This window comes from Coenobita brevimanus, chromosome 34, assembly GCF_032717465.1.
Source record: "Coenobita brevimanus isolate Jiangsu-jjx chromosome 34, ASM3271746v2, whole genome shotgun sequence".
Lineage (NCBI taxonomy): Eukaryota > Metazoa > Arthropoda > Malacostraca > Decapoda > Coenobitidae > Coenobita > Coenobita brevimanus.
Window position 1 is genome coordinate 17,446,574 of NC_136987.1, and position 21,563 is coordinate 17,468,136.

The 21,563-nt window shown below is 43.3% G+C and overlaps 1 protein-coding gene across 1 annotated transcript; it reads right to left on the reverse strand.

Annotated features, from left to right (window-relative positions):
* Window positions 1-395: 395 nt before the first annotated feature.
* LOC145396009 (sulfotransferase 1C4-like) lies at window positions 396-12,475 on the reverse strand. The gene is made up of 7 exons (XM_080269475.1): window positions 12,300-12,475; window positions 10,521-10,664; window positions 7,890-8,085; window positions 5,588-5,714; window positions 5,022-5,300; window positions 1,920-1,975; window positions 396-476 (listed from the first exon to the last, which is right to left on the reverse strand). The coding sequence occupies exons 1-7, from the start codon at window positions 12,473-12,475 to the stop codon at window positions 396-398; spliced, it is 1,059 nt and encodes a 352-aa protein (XP_080125601.1).
* Between the last annotated feature and the right edge of the window lie 9,088 nt (window positions 12,476-21,563).

Sequence of the window (21,563 nt, forward strand, 5' to 3'; positions counted from 1 at the left end):
TCTCGCAACGAGCATTGAATGGGATCAACTCCACGACACCAATTAAGAGTACATTTCTCACAACAGGTAAGTAAAGCCGGAGATGCCATCCCACAATGCAAAGTAATCACCAGGGTAATGAAAATGAAAATAGAGAAAAACACTAAATGCTGGCTTGCAAACTATAGTATTTATCTGGCTGATGAGCAAATGTTACATTCCACGGCAAATCATCATGAACACGAAATTTCCCTAACGGAATTCCACAGGGCTTTCGTCTCTCACCCAAACTCTTTGACCTATACATACATATTCCCACATCCCAACCACCTACAAACATTGCCTCATTATGCAGATGACATCACCAAAATAACCACACACTTCGTTCCAAACACAGACTGCATATTGCAACAGGACTACCTCAACACATTAAAAACTTGTGTGGACAACAGGTTGAAGATTGCCCCACTCAGCTCCAGCACAACACCCATCATCAGCTGTAAACATGACCACAGGTACTCCCCCTACATCACACTTAACTATGTAGGCTACATGTGCCCCCCCCCCTCTATTATGAACCTTGGAGTGACATATAACACTGGACCCACCTTCAAGGGTCATGTACACTGGGTCACAAAAGTATTGGTGCACAGGGGGTCCTGCCTATCGAAAACATTTGAACAACTACTGTACATTACCAACAACTCATTATGTATTAACAATGCCTGTTTATGTAAACATAACATTTGTAATATGTCAGCAAGAAGACATTGCTAGTTGGCGATATAATGACACCTCCCGACATCAGGGCTACAAGCGTATGGTAGGTCGGACACTAATATTTCGGCGACCTTCGTTCTCTGTTCCCAAATGTTTCACGCATATTGTGCACCGATACTTTTGTGACCCACTATATATCAAGAGGCGGTGCATCCCCAGACTTAATGCACGAAGGGAAACTATAAGGCCACACTCTGGGGAACAAAAAGAAACACTCTCCTTACTCAACAAACATTGGATGAGTAATGTCATATGTCTCCCTGGCATGGGCTCCCATCCTACCTAATGTTCGCTACAACATATTGCAGATCGTACAGAACAATGCTTTATGCATCACCACTGGCTCCACCAAAATTACGTCAAGAGCTTACTTGTAACCTGAAACGAAAGTTCTCCCCGTTAAAAACTACCTCGATATGAGGGGCACACAATTCTCTGCAACACCCTTCTCTAATACACAACACCCCTGCCGCTACATGAAAGAAACACACAGCACACCTAGGCACATAAAACACTCACCACACAATCATTATTAAACCCTCTACAACAATTCCCACCTCCAAATATTCCAATGCTAAAAATAAAATAACACCTACCTACTGTATTCATGTGCAGGGCAATACAACACCTCGATCACAACACCATACTACAACTCACACACCCCTCCGGACGTCCACAAACCGAAGGTGTCCTTAAATTGAGCTGATTGAGTTCACTTAGCTTCACTCAGAGCAAGACATCACCCAGCCTTTCTGAACTAATAGTTTAAATTATAGGGCATTATTTATGGTCAGAAAAACACACCAGGCTTCTCAGTATTTGAAGATTAGCCATCAGAGGAGAGTGGGAAGCAGAACAGGTGTAATGTTAAGTCAACTTTTATCATTGGGTGTACCTAGGTGGCACCTCCCCGACTGCATTACTCCCCGTCCCCACCCAAGCCTGGAGAGGAATAAAAGATCCTAGTCAATTTTTGAAGAAAACAAATCTCTACTGGAGTGGTTCGGTAATATCACAGATCATTTGGCTTTGGTATACATTTTTCATCACAACACTAACTTAAGATTGGCCATGAAGTGTCTGGGGTGGAAATGAAAGTATAAAGTAACGATCTCATACTCAAATCATGCTCAAGAAAATTTGTGAGTATGGTACAGTACCTGGAACTTGGCCTTCATTTGGGGAGTGAAGCGATTGACCCAGTCCCCAGTGGCACCTGTAGGGAGAGAAGAACACAGGATGAACACTGAGAATGCTGCCACTGAGAACATATAATACTCAGTGTAAATTCACCTGATGAAACTGGGCCACACCTACAACTTGAATTCTAAGTCGCAGTTGAGTGTATTTAGATCGAATTTAGTAATGAGGTGGACATGAGCCTCCTTCATTAATAGTTAAATTGACCTTCCAATCTGACTTCACTTGGCCATCAACTGGGCTGAAAAGGGTTATGGATCTTTGTCAGGTAAAACATGTTACTCCACCTTTATCTGTGGGCTCACCTTAATATCACCCAGCTTATATCTGTTTCTAGTAAAGGGTGGTCCATATATTACACCATGGCCCGTATTGTTGTCAGTTAAGGATGGTCCCTAACACCTTTTCCTAAGTGGTTTGTTTATTACACCTTACTGTACTCAATGGCTTGCATCCATTAATGAGGTTAGTGAAGATGATGATGATGTAACGACAATGATGATGAAAACTGTGCCGAAGACAGGGATTATGATGATGACGATGATGATGATAATGATGATGATGGAAAGACAATGATGATGAACACTGAGACGAAGACAGGGATGATGATGAGGAGGAGTATAATGACGATGACGACGACGATGATGATGATGATGATGATGATGATGATGATGGTGATGTAAAGACAATGATGATGAACACTAAGACGAGATGATGATGACGATGATGATAAAGATGATGTAACGACAATGATGGTGAACAGTAAGACGAAGATAGAAATGATGATGATGATGATGATGATGATGATGATGACGATGATGATGATGACGCAGCGAAAATGATGATGAACACCAAGACGAAGACAGGGATGATGATGATGATGATGATGATGATAGTGATGATGATGATGTAACAACAATGATGATCATCAAGACGAAGACAGGGACGATGATATGACGATGATGCTGATGATGTAACAACAATGATGAGGAATACTGAGACTATGAGAGAGATCATGATGATGATGACGATGATGATGATGATGATGACAGTGACGATGATGACGATCATGATGATGATGATGATGACGGTGACGATGATGACGGATGACGACGACAACAGATGATGATGGTAATGAAAACAATAATAATGATAATGATGCCAAAGGTGACAATGACAACGGACAATGAGGATGAAGATGATGGTGGTAATGAAGGTAATACAGTAAAAGTCCAATTATTTGGTATCTACAAGACCGGGCTGATGCCGAGTAATAAGATTTGCCGAATAATCGAAAAGCCTACCTACTCAGTACCTTACATGTATTGGTGAACACTGTCATCACTACTTATATTATTACTAATGTGTTTAGAGGAAGTACTGTATATGTATGATACTGTACAATATTATAATCAATACAGTACTCTACCTGAATCTGAAAAATATTGAAATTACTGAACATTTAAGAGTGTAATGACACAGTAGGCCTACAAGTCACAGACAACACTTCCTGGACTGCCGAGATGATACAGAATATTACCTACCCACTCAGTACCTTATTTGTGATGGTGAACACTGTCATCACTACTTATATTACTACAAATGAGTTGGAGAGATTACTATATACAGTAGAATCCCATAAGAGCTGAACTCATAAGTAATGACATCACTAATTAGTGATTCCTTCCTAAAAAAAACAAAAAAAAAGTAATCGGAAGAATACAGAAAATAAAGTGGAGGAATATGAAATGAACTGGTAAGGTCTTTCTCCTGAAAGTTAAACGTACATTTAGCACTCATTATTTTTTTCATTTTTGTGTTCATATGTGAAAGACAGAGTATTGATGCAAATAGTTAAGCATTCCATTAACCCTGTAATAACCCTCGGCACTGAACAACTCTTTACAATACCGGTGTCAGTGATGTCGAGTTAGTACCAGCTATAAAAAACTGTGAACAATTATGGGAGGGGAACGAAGGTCACTGGCATGTTTACACGATTTGACGTTACCATCCCAACTTCCCAAGAAGTCAGGCGGTCGCTTAATCTCAGATGATTTCACCCATGTGGCACATGCACCGTAATATTATCATTTCCTCTGTGAATCATAGCTATTGATAGGATGGATTTAGGAAGCTAAAAAAGATATTGCAAGGTGCTTCAAATGATTCTCTTCACATCTATAAGAAGTGTACATTGATATTAGAGTTCTTAAAAAATTGTTCTGGGGCCAGTCAGGGGTGCACACAATATTCTGAACCCACGGGCATTGAGGGATTAAGCCATTGCGCCATACCTACGATTGTTTCTGCTGCAATGGAAGAAACTTACTCTATGTACACAAAGGTGGATTTCATTTCCCAATTTCCCAACCGTAGGTTAGGTTAGGTTTGGTTAAATTATTAGGTACAGTTAAGCTAGTGTAGGTTAGGTTTAAACACTTGGGACACTCCCTTTCACCACTATAGGCTACTGACGAATCATACCAGAGTTGTCATAGCCGAACAAATAAAAACAACGGGGAAACAGATTTAACATGAAACGTTAATTTATGGGTAATGCATTACAGTATCAGTGGTTCATAGGCTACACAATTACCAATAAATGTCATTTTCATGAGGGTATCAAGAATTAGCAAAAATCAAGCATTAGCGAGGGGGTTTGGAACGTAACCCTTGGTAATTGGGGAAGGAGTTACTGCACTATATGATACTGTATAATACTATAATCAATACAGTACTGTAACCGAATCTGAAAAATATAGATATTAGTGGTAATATAAAGTGTAATGACGGTAAACCTACAAGTCATAGATAATACTTCCTGGACTTCCAAGATGATTTGAAAGATCTGTTAAACAATCAAAGGCTTTTGTCAATGGTACCAATTCTCAAAAACTCAAATATCGGATCTACCGAATAATCAGCTGTCGAATAATTGTACTTTTACAGTAGTAATAATTTATAATGATGACAGTGATGATGATGATGACAATGACGATAATAAATACGAAGATTACTAAGATTATGATGACAACACTGACGACACTAATTGAACTCACCCTTCCTCACAAACTCAGCCTCTCCCGGTACCAGTGCAGGCGATTCTGGGATGAGACTGTAGTTAGTGGCAGGTCTGGCCTTCATGTTGGCAAAGCTGGAATGCTGGACCACTTGCAGTTGCTCATCTTCCGTCAGGTCTGTGGCAAGGAAGTGGTCCAGGCGCTGAAGTTCCCTCAGCGGATCCTTGTTCATGTCTTCGTAATATAGCCAGAGGAGGTTTGGGTGGGTGTGTTTTGCCCATGCCTCACTTAAATGACTCCAGTATGGCCCTCGCATAACTGTGAAGAAGAAGAGGAAGAAGAAGAAGAAGAAAAAGGGAGAGAGGAGAAGAGAGGGAAAAGGAGATGAAGGTATGGGAGAAGAAGAAAGAGTGGCAGGAGAAAAAGAAGAAGATGGAGAAGAAGAAGAAGAAGGAGAAGAAGGATTACAGCAATTTTTACCTATCAACTGAATTTAAAATCAACATCAACAATCAGTTTATAAATTTCTGCAAAGTCCCATTCTTCATTCTCTCTCTCTCTCTCTCTCTCTCTCTCTCTCTCTCTCTCTCTCTCTCTCTTCTTACCTAAATCTCGGCACCACAAATCCAGGAACTCTTCCAAGTCACCCTTGAAAGACACTGACTTGGCGAGTCTTTGATAGTGGTAGTAAGACACACACACGTCACCCGGATGTCTAGCCACATTTATCACCTACGAATGAAAATGAAAACCATTATCATCATCATCATCATCATCTTTATTTTCATCTCCACCATTTTGATTTCAAAAGAACAATTAGACTATTTAAGTTTGTATTTGTCAGCTACGGTAGAGACCAAAACAGATTAAAACTAACAGTTTGAGAGAGAGAGAGAGAGAGAGAGAGAGAGAGAGAGAGAGACACCAAAACAGATTAAAGCTAGTTACCTATTCTTTTTGTTTAGCCACAGCAAGGAAGCTTTGTCATAACTATGAATGGTATTATTTAAAATTATGGCTTTATGGCCGTCACCCGTTATGTGGGACATTAGGCCAAGGAGGATTGGGAAAGCAGGTCAGTACCAAGCTCAAGCAGTGCACATAACTGCCAATGTTGGGGGCCAAGTGGGGTGGGGGCATCCAGTAATATGCTCATAGATCGGCTAGACAAACCTCCCCCCTGACAGTCAGAAAGGGCAGAATTCCCTCACTCAGGTCAGCCATTCAGAGCAGATCATAGAGTTTGGAGTAGGTCGTGGCTCCAAGCTGATACGACTGGGTGTGGGCAGCGAGTGTTAGGAGGCAATGGCAGGAAGATGCGTCTATCCGATCTTTGTAGTCCAAAATAGTAGGGCGAGATGGGTTGCTCTCCTCCACCCGAGGACGGGAGGACTCATCGACCTCCTGTCTGGTCAAAGAGTAGGTTGACGCATCCTCGGCCATGGATGCAGAGGCAGAAGAGTCCTGCTGTCCTCGGTCTCCGACAGCAGGTGGTGTACTTCAGCTGTGGTCATAGCCATGTCCAATGCTGGTGCCGGATCAGTCATCTGGTTGGCAGTCTCCTGAATAAGTGAGGCATCCAGCCTCAGCCTTTTCTGTGGTGTCATGTGGGGGGCAGCAGGTCGTGGCTGGCTGGCCTAGTGCTCCCATCGGCAAGGAACGAAGTGTACATCACCTGTGAAGCACATGTAGATGACAAGGAAAGGCAGCCCATTCTTCTCAAAGATCTTGGGGAGAAGAATGCACAAAGCCTCCTTGTCACCCCAGTAAAAAGCCTTTGCTGTCGGGATGCACATCTCCACGATGGTGCTTATCTCCCAGGGACTCCCAAGATCCCTGGCCTGGTGTTCCTGGGCCATGAGATGCCGCCGTGCATAGGTAGAACATGGCCATGCCTCCCGGTCCAGTAACATCCCGAGACTCAGGACCCTTCGGAGTCCCAAAAAGACAAAACTCCACCGACTCACCGTCCTCGAGGGACCATTAGACATGCCAAGGGTTTGGTGCAATGACATCCTGGTAGTGCACAAAAACATCGATGCCAGTGTCTTGATGCTTGATGAAACCATACCCCACCTTGACACTGAACCAAATCACGGTTCCCCTGATCTTCTTCTTGGACGAAGAGACTGAGGTCTGCTATTGGCCCCCCTCAATGGGTTGCAGGCTGTAGCAGGAGATGCATCTTCCATCGTTGCTCCTCCAGTTCTCGAGCTCTTTCTGCTCTCTCTGCTCCTCCCAGCACCAGCAATGATCCTATTAATGGTATGGAAGGCATGTGCAATATAAACAAGATCTGAAGACCATAAGGCAGTTACTTGTGTAACATCAGCAAGGGTTCTGAAGACAAAGGTGTTGTAGAACTCATATGTAAATTCTAATTTTGTCTCAATAACTGGCTAACTGTATGCTTAACTGTAACCATATTCCTTTCAGATCATAAGACGGACCAGAGCTATATATCTGGAAAAGTACATCTTTAAAGCTTTTGTGGTTTTCTCTAGGACGTGTTGCAGAGAAACAACTGAGCAGATTTGAATTCGGCACTTTCTACTAGGCTAAACGGCAAAATATTAAACCAGAATTATTCAGCTAACATTTTTATCATAGGATTTACAATCAAACAGCTGCATCTCAATTAGTTTCTGAGATATTTCAATTTCTTATATGGAATTTTTAGAATAAAACTGAGTATATCACCTTCAAAAATTGTTCAAGGTCATTTATACTTAACATAAGGACTTGGGTTAACCTAGGGTATCTCCAAGTGTAATATCATCAAGATCGAAGAAAAAAGTGCAAAGAAAAAATAATACTGATGAAAACATGAAACGTCACCATTTATATGGCGAAGCTTATTAAAGTTTATGCCGCCAGAGAGAGAGAGAGAGAGAGAACTTCACCCACCTTACAGCTCTCAAGAATGGATGGCGGGAGAAGTGAGAAGGGCAGATGGGTTTTGATTATTCTAGGAGAAGGATGGGACTCAGCACGGGCCAAATATACCCCAGTGGTGCGCGGGTCCTCGTCTGGATGTTGCTTTAAAAAACTGTCAACCAGAAAACTGGGCAGGGGAAGATCTGGACCGGAAAATGAGTCACCTCTGAAAATAAGGATGGTTGTCAGTCTCTCTCTCTCTCTCTGCTGTTTGTTCCACTCTCATTATTTATTCATGTCTTTCTATCTACCTGACTCTCTGCCTGCTTGTACCTCTCTGTCTAATGATTTACATGTCTGTCTATCTGTCTGTTTGTCCCTGTCTCTTTATCTAATCATCTATCTGTCTGTCTGTCCATCTATCTATCGATCTATCTATCTATCTACCTGTCTGTCTGCTTGTCCCTCTCTCTTTACCTAGTCATATTTCTACCTGCACATAAGTCTCTATCCATAAATCTTTCCTCCGTCTATCGATCTATATGTCTCTGTCTGTCTATCCCCTGTTTATCTATTTATTTGTCTGCCTGACCATATCGCCTGTAAGAGCACTGAACAGGGGTAGCGCTGGACAAAATAATTACACTCTCTCTCTCTCTCTCTCTCTCTCTCTCCATCCTTTACACACCACTTCTTCATGACTAGCGTCATATTCTAGTGATAATAATAACTCAGTGACAGACAAAGATAATTATGTGGCCGTACATCCTTTACATAGCACTTCTTCGTGACGAGCACCATATCGTAATGTTAATCTATTATACCCCAGCAGTCAAGATGGGGATATAGCAAATTTAGGCGAAACTACATAGTTAGATCATACTAACTATACTCTGTTTACTCTAACTTGGCATAAAATTGCCCCTTCTAACTAGAATGTAGAGTTGTAACAGGAGATGAACACTAGAATATGGTGCTAGTCACGAAAAAGTGCCGTGTAAAGGATGCTGCACCGTGGCATTATATTATTCTACCAGTGAATTATGGGATATAAACTGAAAAAGGATCAAAATATCCACCTACACTCCCTTCACTTTAACTTGGCACAAATTTCCGTCCCTACGCAGCTTACTTCTCGTAGTTCAGGGGCAGAAAAGGGCATTTCTACATCTCTACTACTTTTACACGGCACTTCTTCGTGATCAGCATCCTAGTCTAGTATTAACCCACTGTTACAACTCAGCATTCACGATGGAAAGACGGCAATTTTAGGCCAGGTTGTGGAAAAGGATGTAGAGCCGTAGTATTGTCTTATTCTCCAGTAAAAGAGTCAATGAAGGCTGTATCTGTCCACTCCAGTTCTTAACTTCCATGCCAAACCATGTAGTAGTAGTAGCAGTAGTAGTAGTAGTAATGATGGTGGTGGTGGTGGAGGTGGTGGTGGTGGTGGTGGTGGTGGTGGTGGTGGTGGTGGTGGTGGTGGTGGTGGTGGTGGTAGTAGTAGTAGTAGTAGTAGTAGTAGTAGTAGTAGTGGTGGTGGTGGTATTTAGTAATGGTAGTAGTAGTCGTCCTCTTTCCGTTCACCATTCTCCTTTCAGGGATAGGGAGGGATCTGAGGGACATTTGTATAACCAGGCAAAGGAGCGGCCTGTCTATTTCAGTGCCACCACCAGAAGGCGTCCCTCACTATACAGTACATACTCAATGGAGGACACAGGAGACTAAGCAACACTTCTTCCTTTACTATGATGTTGACGTGTTGGTTGATAGGCAAAACAAATCGCTAAGGAAGAGGCGTTACGTAGTCCTGATCAATGAGAATATGGCTTGAATCAATGAAAAATCAAAAGACATAAGAGTACAGACAAACAAGAAGCGGTGTCAAGGCACAGCAAACCCGTCTCTGGCAAGTCGTTTTACTGCTGACGTATAAACACAACAGAATATCTAATCAAAGGTGTCTCACATAAAATTTGGAGTAAATCAGGTGAAAATTGACGATTTTATGCCCATTTGAAATTTTAGGCCCGAACCACCTGACACTGACCCCCATACCGCTAAGTAAGGGGTGACCCCCTGATGTAATGAGGCATGTTATAGGATCAAGACTCGAAAGATGCTCCTATAGTGTTTGGTTTCATATCGATATGACTAAGTTGCAAAGAGTTATGAACAAAAACTATTTATTTTTGTTTTACATTTTGGGCCTACAGCCTGGGCCTTGGCCCAGTTTGGCGCAAAATTCAATCAGGTCATCAGAAGGTCGCAGCCCATCATCCCTGAAATTTTAGTGAAAATTACACCAGTAGTTCTCGTGTAAAGTTGTTAACAAACAAACAGACAAACAAACAGGCAGACAAACCGAGTGAAAACAATACCCATCAGAGTAGTTTACATTCAAATGAACCTGGATTTCCACAACTACTATTACACACCACCACCATCACCACCACCACTACTACTACTACTACTACTACTACTACTACTACTACCACTATTGCTACTACTACTACCTTCACAGCCACCACAGTTACTACTATTATTGCAACTATTACTGCCACCACCATCACCACCACCATCACTACTACTACTACCACTACTACTATTACCACTACTACTACTACCACCAGTGAAGCAGAATCAAGTGATGCTGGTGCCTACTCAAGGAAGGGGGATCGCTCTCTGAGTGGCGTGTTAATGGCTGTGGTGAAGTCAAGGTCGTGCGTCATACACCACACCATCTCCTGCGTCCACGTCGTGCCGCTGCGGGGAAACCCCATCACCACTACGTCATCTGGCCGAAACCTGGACAAGAAAAATGAAAATCGTAGGGAAAAAAACGTTTCATAAAAAAAGGAGGAAAAGAATGAGGTGACTGGCGGTAAGAGTTTCCTATCGATAAAATTTGCAGCTAAGGAAGAGAACGATGAGAAGACTGTTTTACGCGTACAAAGCCGAGAATTCCTTAACCCAGCGTAACGTAATGGTAAACTGAAGTTCACTTACCTCTCTCCCCACGAAATTAGGAGAGACAAAGCACAACTAGACTCCGAGAGTGTAGCACAGCCCTCTTCCAATAAAGTACCCAGTCGTTGTGGGGTACTTTTATATAACCCGAAATCTTGATGGAATATCTTTAGGCTTACGTCTTACTTGAGGATTTTTTTTTCCTGTTTTGGGCCTTCCATACATGGCACATAAAGAATAACGAAGAAGTGGAAGAATTAGAAAAAGAAAAGAGAGAGAGAGAGAGAGAGAGAGAGAGAGAGAGAGAGAGAAGCTCCGACATTTGAAAAACCACGTTAAAACTCAATGCATACTTACTCTAAAGAGTAAAGTTAGTCATCACTAGTCATATACTCTTTAGATCTTTGACTCTTCTTCATCGTCAGAAATACAGTATGTCTTATTTACTTACATATCACAGTGGTAGGTTGGTTCTGGCGACCATCATCCACTCACCTAATGTAGTGCTGTTTACATCCTCCATCACTTTCATCATTCATTTTCTGGGTCTGTTCTCCTGTTCTCCTATTTCTCCCATCCTTCCTGTCACTTTTATTGCTACTCTTTCAACTTCAGGTGGCTCTAAGCAAAGTGATAAGCCTAATGGTTTCCTTTAACCCAGGAAACCATTTGCACTTCTGAGTGACAACCATATGATCAAATAATGGGGTGATGTCCTGCCTTCTATGGTATCCCTGTTAACTGGGTGGAGCGTGGTTGCTTCCCTACGGTTAATGGGTCTGTTCAACAACCTACACGTCACGGTGAATGAGGGGAGGGGAGGGGGTAACGGGTGGTGGATGTGGATTGGGGATGAACTGAAGGTGGAGTGGGGAAGTTGGCAGGATCAATGATGAGGAAGATTCAGTCTGAATAATTCTGCTTGGGGTGAGGTATATGAAGTCGGCCTTTTTTTTTTTTTTTTTTTTATTCGTCCGTTCCGTGAGGTCCAGCAGTCCTCCCACGTATCATACACCTCCACATGTCACCATTTCTGCGCTAACGTCCACCGTCTATACTGAATACATGGTAGAGCCACCGTCTATACTGAATACATGGTAGAGCCACCGTCTATACTGAATGCATGGTGGAGCCACCGTCTATACTGAATGCAAGGTAGAGCCACCGTCTTTACTGAATACATGGTAGAGCCACCGTCTATACTGAATGCATGGTAGAGTCACCGTCTATACTGAATACATGGTAGAGCCACCGTCTATACTGAATACATGGTAGAGCCACCGTCTATACTGAATACATGGTAGTGCTGTTGCTTACAGGACTTGGTGTATTGATTTTAGCAGGGGTGTTTTTACGACATATCGGCGAGTCTTATGGTTGACCAGTAAGTCTGCTTTAACGAAATTCATAGCCTTACACAGTTCCCTGCAACCTCTCTCTCTCTCTCTCTCTCTCTCTCTCAAATTTACTCACCTGAACTGGGCATATTTATCAAGGTACAATCTGCAGTGCGGTTGCAGGAGGTACCGCCCTTGTCCAACCGCCACCAGTCCCTTATCAAAAGATCCGAATTTCATCTTTAGTTCGTGCTGGATCTTCGGGGCCAAGGGGAAGGTCATCACGGGGCAGGAGTCTCCTTTATCAGCCATTATTTGGCACTGTAAATGTAAATAAAAGTGTAGGTATGAGGGATATATTACAGGGAATAGCGCTGCACTTGAAATATATCTGGTGGTGTCTTGTGCTTTGCAGGGACTGCTGTGTATGACGGTGTGGGCGTGAGTGTGTGGCACTGTGAGTAAGGAATGAAGAGAAGATGCAGGATGGTGTGGGCTTCAGCGTGTGTGAGCAGGGAATGAATAGGTGATGCAGGATGGACACTGGTAACGCTGTCAGTGGTGAGGGCTTGAGTGTGTGAGTAGGGAATGAATAGATGATGCAGGATGGACACTGGTAACGCTGTCAGTGGTGAGGGAATGAGTGTGTGAGTAGGGAATGAATAGATGATGCAGGATGAACAGTGATAACGCTGCTTGTGGTGTCGGTATGTGAGATTGTAAAATAGGAACAGATGATGCGGGATAGACACTGATAACGCTGTCTGTGGTGTGAGTGTGAGTACGGAATGGACAAATGATGCAGGAGACACTGATAACGCTGTCTGTGGTTTGGGTGAGTGTGAGTAGGGAATGAACAGATGATGCAGAATGGTCACTAATAACGGTTTCTGTGGTGTGGGCGTGAGTGTGGCAGTGTGAGGAATATATGAATAAAAGATGCAGGATGGACACTGATAACGCTGCCTGTGTGAGAGTGTGAGGAGGATATGAATAGAAGATGCAGGATGGACATTGATAACGTTGACACAGCCGTCCCCGCAACACACGAGAAATCACCCTGTGGAGTGGAAGACGAGCGCTACACATGTGCCCCCCTGCATGTCACGTGTATATTGTTATAACGGAAATTTGGCAGATGTGCAGCACTCGAATTTGCAGTCATTAGTTATAATTGTTGGTGGGATGCAGGATATTTGTGTGTGTGTGTGTGTGTGTGTCTCTCGTGTTAATTAACCACGTGTTCTTGCACTGACGTTGGATATGTATTACTTAGGGCAAGGGAATTTACCTTTTTGATAATATTTATCTCAGTATTAAAAATTTTGTACACACACACACACACACACACACACACACACACACACACACACACACACACACACTATAAATTTAGAACCAAAACAATTTGGAAAGGAAGTTTCTTGTTATGCAGGTGAAAGTTAACGTTTTTTGCCCAGGATTGTACGTTATATCTCAGCTTATAACACAACCTACTATGTTTGAGCAGAATAGGTCAACGATCAAGGTTACAGGAGAAACTCAATATGACCTGGCCCTTTGACCTTGATCTATTGTTCTGAAAATTAGTCAGCTTTGTCATGGGCTACCCCTCAACACCTCCACCAAACTTTAAAATCGAGTAAAAATTCTTCGCTATCACAAGGTCGCAATTTTCTCAAAGCCGCCGTGAGAATGGTTCCGGCCAAAGAGTGGAGTTACACTTGATGAACGAGTGTAAATAACCACTAGGGAATGTAGGTAGTGAGAATGTATGGCCGATCTGACGAGTATAATCAAACTTGAACGAGCTTAGATGAATGTTCGAATGGGTGCCGGAACATCTTTTCCTTCAGTACTCCAAGGATGACAATAATTAGACTACGCAATTACCTTCTCTTCCCATGACACTATGGTAGCACGAGTGATTGCAGAGGGGATATTGTATTTATTTTTACTGGCTTGGGAGATCCGTAATGCCTCTTCCTTTGCAACTTATCTTGCACTTCTTGGTATAATCTTGTAGGCAACTGGTGCAAACCACCTTATCATTGCTAGTCTATCTTGTTTTATTTATTTATTTATTTTCGAGGATGGAACAATCTTACAGGCTTTTGGCCTATGATTCCATCTTCCTTGCATAAAGAAAGAAAAAGATGTATATAATATACAGGTGTTTAGAAGAAGTGCTGGTTAGGTGGTAGTAAAAAAACTCCGAACAGACCGTGCATTTTCAGTTGTTAGTCAGAGATGCCAGGTAGCCTGCTGTTGTGAGTGGAGGTATTTTGTAAAGTCATGCATTATTTATTTATTTTTTTTTTGGTAGTGCTTTGTTGGACACTTGTGCTGGTAAGGGGTTAGCAATAGTAAACGCCTACTTTCGGCATAAAATGATCCACAGGTATACATGGAAAGTTATGAGCAGGATGGATGGTGAACTTGTTGAACGAAAGGCAATAATAGACTATGTGTGTGTGGATGAGCGAATGAGAGGACAAGTGATGGATGCAAGATGGATGTGGAGAGGGTGGGGGAATGCAATCTCAGACCATCACTTAGTGATGGCCAAGGTAAGGCTGCAAAGAAAATGGTTGAAGAGACGAAGGGAAAGACAAGAAGAAACAGCTCCTGTGAGAAGTGTGGAGAAATTGCAAGACAGTGAGAAAATGGTAGAGTATAAGAGCACAGTGGAAGAAAGATTGGGAAGGTATAAGTTAGAGCAGGTGGAAGGGATGGAAGACGTAAGTAAGATATTCATGGAAGAGATAGGCGCAGCATGTGAGGTAGTCTCTGGAGTGAGGAGGAGATGCAGGGGTGTGCAAGGGACAGCATGGTGGAATGATGAGGTGAAACGAGCAGTGGAACAAAAGAAGAAGGCATATAGTGAATGGCTAGCGAGTAGAGGTAGGGGAGAAGATGAGAGAGAGAAGAGAGAGGTATATGTGAGCAGAAGGGAGGTGAAGAGATTGGTGAAGGAGAGTAAAAAGAAAGTGGATGAAGAATTTGGGAGGAATCTGAGTGTGAAATGGAGGGAGAGTAAGAAATTGTTTTGGAAGGAGGTAAAGAAAGTAAGGCAGTGTGAAAGGGGTAATAGTAGGGGAGTGAAAGATGGGAATAATAGATTGTTGGTGGAGAAGAGAGGGAAATTGAGAAGATGGAAGGAGCACTTTGAGGATTTGTTGAATGTAGAAAGTGAGAGCAGAGCGAGTATAAGTGGTTGGGGAATGGCTGGGAGAAGGATAAATGAGAGGAGGAAGGAAGAGATCAGTAGGGCGGAAAGTGTGGAAGCAATGAAGATCAAGGTGGAAAGGCCCCAGGAATTGATGGAGTGTATGGTAAAATGCTGAGGTATAGGGGTGTAGTGGAGTGGATATGGATGTTATGTAGATTGGCTTGGGTAGAGGGAAGGGTTCCTGAGGACTGGAAATCAGGTATAATTGTTCCTTTACACAAAGGAAAAAGGGAAGGAGAAGTATGTGGTAACCATGGTGGTATTTGCCTTCTTAGTGTGATTGGAAAAATATATGGGAGAATACTCATTGATAGGGTTAGGCATATAACAGAGGAACAAGGGGGATTTAGGAAGGGAAAAGGGTTTGTAGATCAGATATTTGTTCTAAGATGTTTCGTGGAGAAGTATCTAGAGAAGGGAAAGAAAGTGTGTGCTGCCTTCATGGACTTGCAGAAAGCTTATGACAGAATAGATAGACAAGGTATGTGGAAGGTACTGAGAATATATGGAGTGGAGGGGAAATTGTTGAGTGCTGTGAAGAGTATGTACGAAGGAGCTAGGGCTACGGTGCGAGTGGATGGTGAGCTGAGTGAGTTCTTTGATCTCATTGTGGGACTGAAACAGGGATGTGTGATGTCTCCATGGCTGTTTAATATATATATATATATATATGGATGGGGTTGTAAAGGAGGTGCAAGGTAGGGCAGTGGATGTGGGACTGGCTCTATTGAATGAGGGTGAGATTTGAAATTCCGGTGTTGTTGTTTGCTGACGATACAGTATTGTTGAGTGAAGATGAATGGGAGTTGCAAGGTTTCGTGAATGAATTTGGGACAGTGTGTAGGAAGAGGAATCTGAAAGTTAATGTAAACAAGAGTAAAGTTATGGTGTTTGAGAGGAATGAAGTCACAGAATGCACGGTGAGGTTGGATGGCGAAGATATGGAGAATTGTGAATGCAATCAAGTAGTGTGATGAGTAAAGATGGAACTTTGGGGGATGAAGTGCGTGAAAGGGTACAGCAGGGAAGGAAGGTTGTTGGTTCACTGAAAGCAGTGATGAGAAATAGGGAGGTGAGTATCTAAGTTAAGAAGTCACTTCATGATAGTATTGTGATCCCTACCCTGACGTATGGAAGCAAGACATGGATCTTGCAAGCGGGGAACAAGTCAAGAGTGAGAGCAGTGGAAATGAGTTACTTGAGAGGAGCTTATGGAGTGACATGGAGAGACAGGCTGACGAATGAAGAAGTGAAAGAACGTTGTGGGGTGGATGTGGATGTGGTTGAGAAGATTAGGAGAAATACACTGTGATGGTTTGGACATGTGGAGAGAATAGAGAATGAAAGACTGACTAAGAAGGTGTATGTAGGTGAGGTGGTGGGAGGGAGAGGGAGGGGAAGACTGAATATGAGGTGAAGGGATGGAGTTGAGAGGTATATGAGGGAGGGGGGAGTGAGTCGGAGGGAGGGTAGTGAAATGGTGGGTGACAGAGCGACTTGGAGGCGTTTTGTCTGCGGCCACCCTTTGCGGGATTAGGGCGTCGGGCTATAGATAAATTGATAAATAGTTTTTCTCTTCCTATATAGTTTTATTTGGATGGTTGTTAAATTATGTACCAATCATATTTTCCTGTTTTATGCTAAAGCATTTCGTGCCATATAATGGAAGAAAATTCTGGAATATTTTAAATGGCTCCGACTTGGAACTGTTGCTGCTAGAAGTACCTAGAACGTCCGAGAAGGTTATACAAAGATGGGGGAGAGAATAGGGGAGTGAGTTTACATGTGGCCTTGTGAATTTAGTGTGGCTCTGTCACTTGTGAAATTAGTTAAGCAGACAATGTAATTACTTGGAAAACAAACACCACGAAAGTAAGAAGCCTGTTATTAGACGCCTGAGTTGATCTTGTATACATTGAAAGGCTGACCCTTCGAGGAACGATTCACTGGGAGATGTCCTTCCTGTTATGGAGCATTGATGTTGGATCCTGTGGCAGTGTGGGGTGAGGACATAACAAGTTGTGTCAGGAGTTGGGAGAGAAAAGTACTGTAGTGAGGCAAATCTTCGACACAGAGTCAGAAGGTGTACAGACAAGAAAACAAACTAGGCAGGAGGTGGCGTCTCTGGCTGCAAGCACAAAGTGAAAAACAGAAAGAACGACGTGAACGGCTTCAAGAGGCATTGTAGGAACAACAGAAGCAGTTACAAGTGATGATGCAGGAACAACTAGACACATTCAAGGGGGAACTGAAGGAACAACAGCAAGAGTTGAAGGAAGAAGTATACGCTGAGCTACAGCAGCAGAAGTGTGAGGTGAGCAACAACGTGATGGAGTGCAGACAGCATGTAGACGACCAGTTGAAGATAATTAGTGGGAGAATTATTGAGACTGTAGAGAAATTTTGCACTGTTGAGCCTCAGGTTAGTGTACAGCGAGCATATGTAAAAAATGGACAATGTATGGTGAATCTTGATGAATCCCATGCATCTGAAGGTAGCATTATCGGGATGAAAGATTAGAATGTAGAAGTTTTGAGTCCAACACTTAATTATAATGTCCCAGTTTTTAGTCCTTAAACCAATGAAGTGCATGGCTATAATGAGGGTCCAATTAAAAGAAACCTCAGGGATTTGATGATAAAGTATCTTTGGAAGCTACCATGTGTAATCTGAGTTACTTGAAGGTCAGAATGGTTGGGATGATAGGCAGAGGTCAATGCAGCTTGCTATTAGCCTCAACGGTGCTGCAATGGAGATTCTTGACCAGCTGTCGCTGGAGGAGAGGAACAGTTATCAGTCCGTTATCAGTCCTTAGTAGAAGTGCTAGAGCAGATACAGGACCATGTGCCAAACTGAGGTTTAAGGAGGGAGATTCCAGATCCATGTACAGGCTCAAGGCAAATCCTTCTAGCAGCATGCTCATGACCTGGAGAGTACGGCACAAAAGGCGTACCCTGCAACAGCACCTAACGTGCTAGCTATTCTTCTGAGGGATTACGTTATTGATGCCTTAGACAGTGCTGAGTTGAGAGTGCAAGTGAAGCAGGCACAACCGAAAAGCATTCAAGAAGCATTAGCCAGACCTCTGAAATTTGAATCCTATGTCAGGTCCGGTAAATCCAGGTTGCAGGCAGGACGTAGTGCAGGATTCAAGGCAAGAAAGGGACAGGTGCATGAAGCGGAGAAGTTTTATGTAAGTTGCTGGTATTGTGAGAAGCCACGACATAGGTATATGGACTGCTACAAGTGGAAGAGGGAACAGGAGAAGATTAGAGGAGGTTGTTGGTTCTGCGAGAGCCAGGACACAAGGAGGATTGTCAAATATGGAAGAAGGAGCAAGTACAGAAAAGTGCAGGTAAACCCATGATTGCAACAATAGAGAGTTGGACATGTGGTGAGGTGGGACATTTAAGTTTTGATTTTTCAAAGAAGAAAACGGGGCTAAGAAGCAGGCTTCAGAAGACAAGAAAAAAGTGGAAAATTAGTACAGGCTGGTGTTAATGGGCAACAACCAGCCGTTTTTTCCCAAGTAGCTCTACCACCGAGAAAATGCAAGAGAACTACGATTGACATTGTGCAAGCAGCCGGAAGAACATACAGTGAGAGGTGTTCCCTGTTGATTGATTCAGTCTCAGAACAGGCTTTTGTGAGACCTGATGTGTTATGTCATCGGTGTCTGCCTGAGTCATCAGAACAATTGTGTGGTGATCTGGGTACCACACTGAACTAAGAGGACCCTTGCATGTCTGGACTGAAGTGGCAGGGCAAGAGGCTATGCTTCTAGTCTACATATCCAACATGGAGGGTTCTTGCCTTCCTGGTCTGGGCTATCTGAGGTCCATGGGATGTGAGCTGGACTTCTGCTCCAAGAAGCTCAAGGTCCAAGGAAAGTCGGTTCCCCTCATGGCAGTGAAACACACCAGTTCTGGTGACGAGGTGAGGGCATTGCACACTACAATGATAAACCAAGATCTGAACTGTTGCTCCAGTGTAAGGTGAGTGGCTGTTTTGTCCGCTGTCTAGGAGTGGTGCAGCCTGATGGACGGTGCAAGACGAAAGCTGAAGTGATGGTGGGGAGGATTTAATCGTCAAAGGTGCAGGAGAAGTGCCAGTTGTGATGGCCAATTTCTCCCATGAGACAGATATCAACGAAGAAGAAATAGTGGGACTGTGCCAGGCAGTGGACCCTGAGTGGCATCAGTGGAAGATCTGTGAAAGGAGTGTGGTCAGAGCAGAAGGAAATCTGCCATCCTACTTACATGATTTGTTTTCAAGGAGTTGCCAGTGTCTGGAAGACTCACAAACCCTGCAACTAAGGGCTCTGCTAGTGAAATTTGCTGATGTCTTTTACACCTGAGACCTAGACCTGGTATGCACAGATCTGGTGGAGCATTGTATCAACACCGGGGATCACCGTCTGATTAAATAGCCTGCGTGGAGGATGGCACCAGCTCTATCTATCTGTCTATTGCCAGATACCTTAATCCCATTCGAGGTGTCCACAAACAAATCGCCTCCATGTCGCCCTGTCCCCCACCATTTCACTGCCTTGCTCCCAGCTCACCCCCCCCTCTCTCATATACCTCTCCATTACATCCCTTCATCTCATCCTTGGCCTTCCCTTCCCTCTCTCCCCCTCCACCTTACTCACATACACTCTCCTCGTTAGTCTCCGACTCTCCATCCTCTCCACATGGCCAAACCACCTCTATGTATTTCTCCTAACTCTTCCCATCACATCCACATCTACACCACAACGCTCCTTCACATCTTCATTTGTTAGTCTGCCTCTCCATGTGACTCCACATCCTCCTCTCAAATAACTCACTTCCACTGCTCTCACTCTTGACTTGTGTCCCTTCAACATGGTCCAAACTTTACTTCCATACGTTAGAGTTGGTATCACAATACAGTCATGTAATAACTTTTTCACTTCCATGCTCACTTCCCTGTTTCTTGTCACTGCTTTCAAGGAACCAGCAACCTTTCTTCCCTGTTGTACCCTTTCAAGCACTTCACCCTCCAAACTTCCATCCTTACTCATCACACTACCCATGTTCTTAAACGTACTCACATTTTCCATTTCCTCCTCATCCAACTTCACTGTTCATTCAGTGACTTCACTTCTCTCGAAGACCATAACTTTTCACTGCGTTCACCTTTAGATTCCGTTTCTTACACACTCTCCTAAACTCATCCACCAAGCCTTGGAGCTCCCCTTCGTCATCACTTATCAACACAATGTCATCTGCAAACAACAGTACAGGGAGTTTCCAAACACTGCCCTCTCTCACTAGGGCCATTCCAACATCCACTGCCCTACCTTGTACCTCTTTTATAACCCCATCCATGTATAGATTGAACAACTATGGAGACATGACCCATCCCTGTTTCAGTCGTTGGGCATCAGTAGTTTGAGGGAGATTCCAGATCCATGTACAGGCTCAAGGCAAACCCTTCTAGCAGCATGCTCATGACCTGGAGAGTACGGCACAAAAGGCGTACCCTGAAACAGCACCTAACGTGCTAGCTATTCTTCTGAGGGATTACATTATTGATGCCTTAGACAGTGCTGAGTTGAGAGTGCAAGAGAAGCAGGCACAACCGAAAAACATGCAAGAAGCATTAGCCAGACCTCTGAAATTTGAATCCTATTAGGTCCGGTAAATCCAGGTTGCAGGCAGGACGTAGTGCAGGATTCAAGGCAAGAAAGGGACAGGTACATGAAGCGGAGAAGTTTTATGTAAGTTGCTGGTATTGTGAGAAGCCACGACATAGGTATATGGACTGCTACAAGTGGAAGAGGGAACAGGAGAAGATTAGAGGAGATTGCTGGTTCTGCGAGAGCCAGGACACAAGGAGGATTGTCAAATATGGAAGAAGGAGCAAGTACAGAAAAGTGCAGGTAAACCCATGATTGCAACAATAGAGAGTTGGACATGTGGTGAGGTGGGACATATCAGTTTTGATTTTTCAAAGAAGAAAAACGGGGCTAAGAAGCAGGCTTCAGAAGACAAGAAAAAAGTGGAAAATTAGTACAGGCTGGTGTTAATGGGCAACAACCAGCCGTTTTTTCCCAAGTAGCTCTACCACCGAGGAAATGCAAGAGAACTACGATTGACATTGTGCAAGCAGCCGGAAGAACATACAGTGAGAGGCGTTCCCTG